The sequence below is a fragment of the Myotis myotis genome, unplaced genomic scaffold, assembly GCF_014108235.1.
Source record: "Myotis myotis isolate mMyoMyo1 unplaced genomic scaffold, mMyoMyo1.p scaffold_m19_p_17, whole genome shotgun sequence".
Taxonomy (NCBI): Eukaryota; Metazoa; Chordata; class Mammalia; order Chiroptera; family Vespertilionidae; genus Myotis; species Myotis myotis.
The window spans coordinates 8,305,059-8,315,338 of NW_023416321.1; the positions used below are offsets into that span (position 1 = coordinate 8,305,059).

General features: G+C 47.4%; 1 protein-coding gene across 1 annotated transcript; it reads left to right on the top strand.

Annotated features, from left to right (window-relative positions):
- The first annotated feature begins 2,341 nt into the window (after positions 1–2,341).
- GSDMB (gasdermin B) lies at positions 2,342–9,906 on the top strand. The gene is given in 7 exon segments (XM_036339533.1): positions 2,342–2,960; positions 4,330–4,366; positions 5,525–5,634; positions 7,956–8,144; positions 8,267–8,405; positions 8,776–8,846; positions 9,273–9,906. Coding segments are annotated over 7 exon segments (999 nt in total). The 5' UTR covers positions 2,342–2,720; the 3' UTR covers positions 9,486–9,906.
- Positions 9,907–10,280: the final 374 nt, after the last annotated feature.

Sequence of the window (10,280 nt, forward strand, 5' to 3'; positions counted from 1 at the left end):
TCAATGGAAAAATATCCTCGGGTGAGGATTAACATAACAAAAATAGTGATGCTATGAACTGGTAAATGTGAAAATATCTCTAAAATAAAATAAAAAAGACAATACCTCTTAATGCTATTGTGAGGATTAGCACAATGCCTGGCATGTAGCAAACACTAAATATGTGGTAGACATATTAGTATTATTATTAATTACTACCATCATCATCTCCTGACATGTTCTTTCGGAACTGAGGGAGGCAGGGGCCAGAAGACAGGCAGGCTCATGCTGGTGAGTATCTCTGACCAAGGAATTGTCTCTGACCCAGGAGTGGAGCCAGAGGTCCCTCCCCGGGAAAGGAGGGGTGAAGAAGGCAGGTGGCATCGGCCTGAGAGGGCCACATGGGAGCTTGTGTGAGGGGGGCAGCGAGGCTGAGTCCTCCTTTTTGTTTTGTTTTATGTTAATCCTCACCTGAGGATATTTTCCCATTGATTTTTAGAGTGGAAGAGAGGAGGAGAGACAGAAACATCGATGTGACAGAGATACTTCAATTGCCTGCCTCCCGCGCACACCCCAACTGGGGCTGCAACCGAGGTACACGCTCTTGACTAGAATCGAACCCGAGACCCTTCAGTCCGAGGGCCGATGCTCTATCCACTGAGCCAAACTGGCTAGGGCTGAGTCCTTTATTTATTTATTATTTTATTTATTAATTTATTTTTTCTTTATTGATTAAGGTATTCCATATGTGTCCTTATCCCCCCACTGCCCCCCTACCCCCCCACTCATGCCCTCATCCCCTTGTTGTCTGTGTCCATTGGTTAGGTTTATATGTATTCATACAAGTCCTTCGGTTGATCTCTCCCCCTTACCCTGAGTCCTCCTTTTTGACCCTGCCTGTCTCTACAGGTGTTACTGTTGCTCTTTGAGTCATCAGTGTTACCGACCATTGCATGGCATCTGGGTACCTAGTTCTGGTTAGATCACCCTCGTATCCCTAACAGCCGTAGCCATTGCCTGCGGGCACTTGGTACCACCCATATTCTGTTTATTCCAAACTCACTGAATTGCATGGCCTAGTGTGCCTTGTTCGGCACCATTCCCTGGCCCAAACTCACCTAATCAACTAGAATATATATCAGTTAGAGATAAAGTTATACATACGCCAGCTGCTCCCTGTGTTCAAAAGGAGAAAAGGGTTTCTTACCTTTGGCCTTCCCGGCCTCCAGCTCAGCCATAATGTGGCTTATCTAAAGGTCTGATAGGTGGGGCTATCAGCTTTCCAGCTCCTTTCAATTCCCTTGTTATAGCTTCCTCAGACACAGTGGCCAGGAATTGTAGAGACCTTACAAAGGGGATTCTCACAACCTCCATTTCTGGTGAGTAGTTGAGGACAGGGGAGAGGTGGGTGGCACCTGACATGGGCCTGTGGGCCCTGGCACACTGCCTTTCCAGACACCCAGAGGAATTCCTAGGTTGGGAGTGAGTTGAGAGCTGGACACCATGATGGGGGCAGGGACAGGAAAGAAAGCTTGGGTGAGCAGGTGCCTGGCCAGCCAGTGGGACTTAAGGGAAGGCGGTCAGAGGAAAGATGGGGAAGTGGAGCCTTGGCCCCAGGAGGGACGCCAAGGAGCCCTGAGGAAAGGGAAAGAGATCTTAAAAGAAAGGAGTTGTTGAGTGACTGATGGAAGGGGAGAGAGTAAGAAGTATTTAGAGATAAAGTGGTGGGGACAAAGAGCTGCTGCTGAATAGAAACGGGGAGGGAGCAGCTGTGTCAGACTGGACTGGTGACGAGCCTGTGGAAGGTCCCACAGAGCAGGGGAGATAGAGCGGTACAGGGGCCAACTTTAGACCAGGAGAGTTTGAAGGGGAGAGTGGGTGGGGGGAGATGCCCCAGATGGAATTGTGGAATTCATTTTAGTTTATCCAGTGTAGGGGGACCCTTCAGAAGGTGACCTGACACTGAGGAGAGAGGACCTGGAGGTGGCTGGCCAGGGCGCCCAGCTCCAAGCCACTCTTGCACTCAGTCCCTCTCTTTTGTTTCCTTCTGAGGCCGACTTGTTGGGAAATGGTTGGTTCTTCATACTTCTTTATGGAGATCATGACTGCCTTGCAGAACATAGCAAGGAAGGGAGGCCCAGGAGTCAGAACCAAAGGAAGAAGTAATCATTTGCCCCTCATTCCTTTCTGGGTCCTCTGCTTATCAACACTGGGGAGAGTCTAGGGCAGGGGTGGGCAAACTTTTTGACTCAAGGGCCACAATGGGTTCTTAAACTGGACCAGAGGGCCGGAACAAAAGCATGGATGGAGTGTTTGTATGAACTAATATAAATTCAAAGTAAACATCATTACATAAAAGGGTACGGTCTTTTTTTTCAATAGTTTTATTCATTTCAAACGGGCCGGATCCAGCCCGCGGGCCGTAGTTTGCCCACTGCTGGTCTAGGGGATGGAGGGCCTGCCTTCCCACTCCTCAAGGTCCCTCTGGGCAAGGGGACAGCTATGCTGCGGGAGATGCAGAAAACAGGTCCTAGTTTCCATTTAGGGCAATCACTGCTCCATCCTTCCTCCAGAAGGATTCCATGAGGGGCAGGAACAGGGAAGGCAAATAATCCCAAGTCCTGGTTGTCCTAGAGCCTTTGGATCTTCCTTGACCCCAACCTGCCTAAGGCAGATTAAAACCCTGAGCTAGTATCTCCCCAACTGAACTTGGCTTCCTTTTCCCAGTTGGTCCAGGCACAATGCCCAGCGTATTTAAGACAATCACAAGAGCTGTGGTCCAGGAGTTGGATGCTGGAGGCGATATGATTGAAGTCAGAAGCGTCCTTGATGCTGACAAGTTTCATTGTTTCTGTCTGGTGATGGGGATGAATACACGCCTTTACTACAGAACAGCCCTCACGCTGGAGGGCATACTGGAGAGTGACGAGGGTGAAGGGCAGTGTGATGAGCTGGATTCTGGGCTTCCCGGTCATTATGAGGTACAGGAGAGATGACCAGCCAGGAAACTTTGCCCCCTCCTACTGCGCCCCACCCTCAACTCCCCACTGCCAGCAACCAAGTCAACCAGTCAACAAAGACACTGTAGAATTTGTGTGAACACATCCACACTCCTCAGTTTAAGAAATGCACAAAAGAGCTGTATGCGAGATGGGAATGGGGAAGTGGAATTTTATTTTATTTTATTTTATTTTTTAATATATTTTATTGATTTTTTTTTTACAGAGAGGAAGGGAGAGGGATAGAGAGCTAGAAACATCGATCAGCTGCCTCCTGCACACCCCCTACTGAGGATGTGCCCACAACCAAGGTACATGCCCTTGACCGGAATTGAACCTGGGACCCTTCAGTCTGCAGGCCGACGCTCTATCCACTGAGCCAAACCGGTTAGGGGTATTTTTCTTTTTTTAAAAAATATATTTTTATTGATTTCAGAGAGGAAGGGAGAGAGAGAGAAACATCAACGATGAGAGAGAATCATTGATTGGCTGCCTCCTGTACGCCCCACACTGGGGATCAAGCCCACAACCCGGGCATGTGCCCTGACTGGGAATCGAACCCTGACTACCTAGTGCAGTGATGGCGAACCTATGACACGCGTGCCAGAGGTGACACGCGAACTCATTTTTTTGGTTGATTTTTCTTTGTTAAATGGCATTTAAATATATAAAATAAATATCAAAAATATAAGTCTTTGTTTTACTATGGTTGCAAATATAAAAAAATTTCTATATGTGACACGGCACCAGAGTTAAGTTAGGGTTTTTCAAAATGCTGACACACCGAGCTCAAAAGGTTCGCCATCACTGACCTAGTGCATAGGTCGACGCTCAACCACTGAGCCACACCGGTCGGGCGGAAACTTATTTTTCTTGGAAATTATTCATAAATAGTCTTTCTTTCCCAATTTTCCCTTTGTAAATAATTTGTTTTAAAATTAGCTGATGTCTTCTCATGTGCTTACGTGTTTATCACTTAAGCGGGTACAGAAATGGAGGTCATTTGCTTAGTGGTTAAGAAAACATGCAGGCTTCAGAGCTGGGGACATGTGGTTTCTAAGCCTGGCTCCACCACTTACCAGCTGGGTGACCTCTGAACAAGTTTGTTTTCTCATCTGTTAACTTGAGCAAGACAGTTGCAAAAATCCAATGAGATAAATTACGTAAATCATTTATCACAGCGCCTGCACAGAGGAACACTCAAAGTTCACCAGGTCATTCTGCTGTGGCAGTCATGATTCTCCCTTCGTGTTCCCCGGAGATCATGACTAAGTAGCTGGTGAGCAGAACTCACCAAGGGCTGGAGGGGGCTCCTGGAGGAGTATGTTCCACCCCCTGCCTCCACACTTAGCTCTTCTTGGGGTTTTCTGGATTTGAGAAGCCCCAGGGTGAGTGTTGTTGAACCCTCACTTGAAGACATGACAGTGTCTCACACCTCACGGAGAGGAGTTTTACAGCTCAGACGACTCGAATGTCGCCCATTTGGGTGTCATCCTGAGATGGCAGACAATTCTGACCGTCCCACTGTGCAGTTTTAGAGCACCTGCCATGCCAGGCACTGCTGTCGCGTGACCCAGAACGGTGTCCAGATTACTTGGAGGCAGCGGCTGTTTTCATATTGGAGTTTACTAAAGCAACCAAGGTGTTTTGCCACGATCATAAAAATTTGACTAAGTCAGTTTAACTTCCTTAAAGGGAAAGTCTGTTTGCATAAAACTTTCAGAGGCGGAGGTGAAACCAAACTTTAAAAAAAATCCATAGGAATGAAGTGAATTGGTCATTTGAATTGATCTTTAGCAACTTGGCCTGCTCCCTTTTCAGGGGGGTTATTTTATTCTTTTAACTGCATGGTGCCCCTGGTGTTGTTAAAGCATGCGTAGGGGTGGGTTGTTTGTTTGTTTTTATTATCTAAAGTCCACACTTCATTGAGATTATCTTAATTTACCTAATATCCCTTTCCTGTTCCAGGACCCCAGCCAAGATACCGCATTACCTTTGGTTGTCATATCTCCTCAGGCTCCTTTTGGCTGTGACAGTGTCTCAGACTTTCCTTGTTTTTGATGATCTTGACAGTTTTAAGGGCATATTGTAGGATGCCTCTCTATTGGAATTTGTCTGATGCCTTTTTCTCATGGTTGGACTGAGATAATAATGGGTTTGGGGAAGGAAGACCATAGAGGTAGAGCTATTCTCCCTACACTATATCAAGGGTATGGACTATCAAATTGACTTTCACTATTGATCTTTACCTTGGTCACCTGGCTGAGGTAGTGTTCATCATGTCTCCCCTATAAAATTAGTCTTTTATCCCCCTTTCTATGCTGTACTCTTTGTGTGCATAAGGCTTGCTTTTTCTTTTCTCTCTGATAAAGTACATGCAAACTGTTACATTGCTCAAGAAAAAAAGGGGGGTTGAGACATTGGTGTCGCACATACAAGACTGATTCCAGGCACTATTTCCACTTCTGTCATGTCTCACCAGTTCCAAAATGCGTTTTTCTCTGGAAATTCAGAGATCAGTGTGACCTCTATCCTTCTCTTTCCAGGTTTAAAGGCTGCGTTCCAAGCTGTGGATGTGGTAGACTCAACAGGGGAGTCGACAGTGAAATTGCCCAGGGGAATTAGTCGAAGGGGCCTTCCAAGAGTCCCACAAGCATGACATCACGATGTTGTGGTCCAGGATATCCAGCCATATCTGGATTCCCTCCAGGACAGGTGAGGCTGGAGGTGGGCAGCAGTGGGGAGAAGGAAGAGGAGAAGCCCCAAGGGCATCTGAGTGGGGGCAGCCTCACTCCCACCCACTCCTTTACTCAAGCATGCCATGCTCTTCTCCACCTTCTCATTCTCCCAGGATCAGGAAATCTTCTGATGCCCTCAATTCACTCACATCCCTGCTGCCCTCGAGGGTGACTGATTTCTCTGGCTTGAACCAAAACGTACTGGTTTCAAGAGGCCGCTTTCCTCTGTTTTCTTATACTGAGTTGCCCAAATCTGTATTTGTGCTTATTTCAGTCTCTGGGTTTATTGCCAGCACTCAGTAAGAGGACAGAGGTGAAACCAAATAAAGCACCCCTGTAGGACATTTTCTGCACAGAAAGTGCCACCACCCCACCCAACCTGGGTGGCTCCAAGTGCCACAGAGTCTGATAGCTGAGGTGCTTCCAAGGGACTTCAAGGACATCACCAGCCTTCCCCTCAGCAGTTGTTTTGGTGCTGGTGGTGGTGTTTTCTTCCTCTGCTGGACTTGTTGGAAACTGTGGAGCAGCTCAGGAAAGGGGGCCCCATGGCTCTCCTGGGTGAGCCCTCCCTGAATGGATGGATGCCTTTGTTTTTCCTTTTTAATTAAAAAGTGAGCCGAAACCGGTTTGGCTCAGTGGATAGAGCGTCAGCCTGCGGACTGAAAGGTCCCAGGTTCGATTCCGGTCAAGGGCATGTACCTGGGTTGCAGGCACATCCCCAGTAGGAGATGTGCAGGAGGCAGCTGATCGATGTTTCTCTCTCATCGATGTTTCTAACTCTCTATCTCTCTCCCTTCCTCTCTGTAAAAAATCAATAAAATATATTTAAAAAGTGAAAGGCTTACAGTGAAATTTTTCTGATCCTTGGAACTACCTCTCCTTACCGTCGTACTGTTAAGGAGGAGTCTTTGGAATTTTTCTAAGGGAGCCCAGTTTTTTTCTAGAAGGCCTGTTTTCTGTTTTTAAAAAAATATATTTTTTATTGATTTCAGAGAGGAAAGGAGAGGGAGAGAGAGATAAAAACATTAATGATGAGAGAGAATCATTGATTGTCTGCCTCCTGCACGCCCCACACTGGGGGATCAAGCCTGCAATCCAGGCATGTGCCCCTACCAGGAATTGAACCATGACTTCCTGGTTTAAAAGTTACAGGTTCAGTCCTGGCAAGGCCTTGCTACCTCGGAGGAGTGAATCTCTGTCATTCTATGTGCCGGAACAGAAGAGTCGGGAGATAGATCCCAGGCCCTGCTCTGACATGTTTGCTGAGTACTGGCAGCATGCTACACCTTCTCTGGGCTTGTTTCTTTTTCAATCATCTATGCATAGTCCTCTGGCTGCCTATCTCTGAGGATGTGGAAATGGGTCTGCAAATATAGTGCTTGTCATTTACACACGAGGAGGAGGACACAGGCTCCTGGTATGGGCAGTGAGGGCCCAGAGTCCAGGAATGAAAACTTTCATCACTGGGAAGAGAATATCAACAGGGGGCTGCAGGTGACCTCAGTACTCTCTGAGATGACTTTTCCTTTCTTTGCAGAGGAAGAAGGTGGTTCATCTTGTTTAGGTAAGGATGGGAGCCAGCTATGTTCAGGGTGGCTGCACCCTTCACCCTTGAGCCCTCTGGCCTCAAGGACTGGAGCTCAGGTGGGGTGGCTGAGTATGTATGTGTGTGGGTTGGGGCGGGGAGAGCTTGAGGGGAGAAAGGTAGGTCAGGGCCCAAAGCAGGTTTTAGCATTAGTCTGGGGGTTGCATCTGTCTCCTCTAAACAAACACATTGGTTGTGCATAGACATCACCTAGGGGAACTTTAAAAGTAGTGTTGCCCAAGTGCCACCTCCAGAAATTCTGATTTAATTGATCTGGGGGTATGGCCTGGGCATCAGGATTTTTAAAATCACTTCCCAGGTGATTCTCATGTACAGTCAAGGCTAAGAACCACTGCTCTAACTTCTTCGAAATCCTCACTACTCTTAGTGTGATCTCAAGACTTCACTTTGAAAGGTAAGGACTCAATAAGCTTTGATTTCCGGGAGGTGGAGAAGAATTTGGGGTTGGTACTAGACTGGGGGTGAGCTAGGGAGATGGAAGTGGGGTAAGCGGGCAGCAATGATGGTGGGTGTTTGAGAAGAAAGGTGCTTCATTTTAACAGGAAAAGATTAGAGGAAGATACAGAAGTGTTCTCCAGAAGAAACATAGACGAAGAGTAGGGTCTTGGTAATGGAGCTTGTTGGGCTGGGTAGGTTGGGTTCTTCACTGCTGCCTCTAGAGGAAAGTCTTTGAACTTGGAGGATTTAAGAAACATGAAGGAGAAGGTGCAGGACACAGTGAGTGGTCTCCGGGATCTGACTGAAGAGGAGCGAGAAGATGTGCTAAGCTACCTCACTCAGTGCCTCACCACAGACGAGGAGCTGAAGGATCTAGATGAAAAAGTAAGAGACCCAAGAAAGAACTTGGGCAGCGAGAGGGAGAAGGCTAGGTGGAGGGCAGCGGACACACTGCAGACAATCTGCTTTAGTGGGATTTGTGCTCATCTCCCATCTCCTGGCCATAGGTGTCTAAAGTCCTGACCTCCGATGAGCTGTAGATGGAGGGCCCAGCAGGTCCTCTCCTGAGTAGCCTTTTTAATGCTGCTGGCATCTTGGTTGAGGCACGCGTAGAAGCCACTCTGGAGTTCCTGGAAGCCTTGAAGGGTGAGGAGGAGTCTGGATGGATGCTGATGTGGAGGACATGCTGAGCAGAGGGGTTTGTGGGGAGCAAGTCTTGGCAGGAGGGTGTTACACACTGCCTTTACCTCTTGTGAGGAATAAACCATCACATTTCAGAAACTGGCCATTTCCCCAGACCAGGGGTTGAGGGACTGCCTCCTCTTCCCCCTTGGCACAGTCTCTGACCTCCTGGAGGCTAAGAGGGAAACAGGAGCCACAGCAGGAGCCCATTTGGAAATACTCCCATCTCGCACTCCCAGGAGCTCTCTGGAACCTCTTCTCATGCTTGTCTTGGGTCTGATCAGACACTGAAGCCCTGTCCCACTATGTGCCTCTCCCTCTTTTTTACCCTCAGAGCTGTCTGAGGAGAAGGAGCTTATGGCTGAGACCCTAAAGAAGGGGACCCTGCCCCTGATGAAGGACCGGGTAAGAGAGTCTGGGCTGAGGGCCAGGCCTTAGTAGAAGTGAATGCCTATGCTTTCAAGGGACCCAGAAGTCCCAGGATTCTGTCCCTCCTGACTTTGTAGTTCTTTGTCAGCTCATGTCCATCAAGCTGGTTTGTGGCATATAGTTTCTGGGACAATTAGGAATGTGCAAGAGAGGGGGTGTGTGTGTGTAACTGTTAGTCCCAGGAGGCAGTTGGTACCATCTTAAGTGCCAAACTGATTGGTTAGCAGTACCTGTCACTATGCTGAGAGTATCAGGCTCTCCAGGCCTGCAGGAAAGAGGGCCCTGCTGGATGACTGTGTCTGCCGTGGGCTCAGGGTTCAGGAGTGTGGGTGGCCAAGTATTAGCCATTGCTGGTATATTTCTATGTTTCTAGCTTTTACAGTCTGGTGCGTTTCCTTCCAGGTGGAGTCTGTCCTGGAGCAGAGCTGGGGTGAGCAGCCCTGTGATGTGGGCTGTGCCCTTGAGACGCTCTATGCCCTCTCTGTTGCTGTCTCCATCCTGCTGCAGCTGAGAAGCCTGCCTCTGTGCCTTCCTGTTAGCTCTTTGTTTTTTTCAATCCTTACCCGAGAATATTTTTTCCATTACTTTCTAGAGAGAGTGGAAGGGAGGGAGTAGGTGAGGAGAGAGAGAGAAACATCAACGTGAGAGACACATTGATTGATTGCCTCCCGCATGTGCCCCTAAGGGGACTGGGGAACCTGCAACCAAGGTATATGCCCTTGATCAGGAATCGAACCCGAGACCCTTTGGTCTGCAGGCTGATGCTGTAACCATTGAGTGAACTTAGCTTTTTAACCATTCTCCCCACACACCTCTGGGTGCTCCCCTCCCAGTCCATCCTCACCCCCACACCTTCCCCAAGTCACCAGAATGAGGTCTTTAGAACAAGCACCTGGCTCTTCTTCGATACATCCCATTCCCCACATGATAATGTACAAAACCAGACTGGATTGTATGCATAGAATTCTGATTAAAAGTGGAAGATTGATCATATTTATTTCCTCTCCTTCTTGAAACTTCACTTAACGACAGTAAAGCAATAGAAAAGACATAAACCCACAAGAATAAAAGGAGTGAGGCAGCAGGTAAGGGATTTCAACACATCTTTGGAAGCTAGAAAGTCATTAAAGGAGTGCAAGCTGGGAGGTGCAGGGCTGAGGAGTGCCTTTTAGTTCTATTTAATATTTTTTAAGACAATGTAATTAAAAGTAAAAGACATATGCTTGTTATAAAGGATTTCAAATATTTCTCAAAGTCAAAGTTGATCCTCTTTTCCATCTAATATACAACCACTATTCACATTTTGGGGTATGTTAACATTTTTCCTGTGCAACAGCTTTTTTTTTTTAATATATTTTATTGATTTTTTACAGAGAGGAAGGGAGAGAGATAGAGAGTTAGAAACATTGA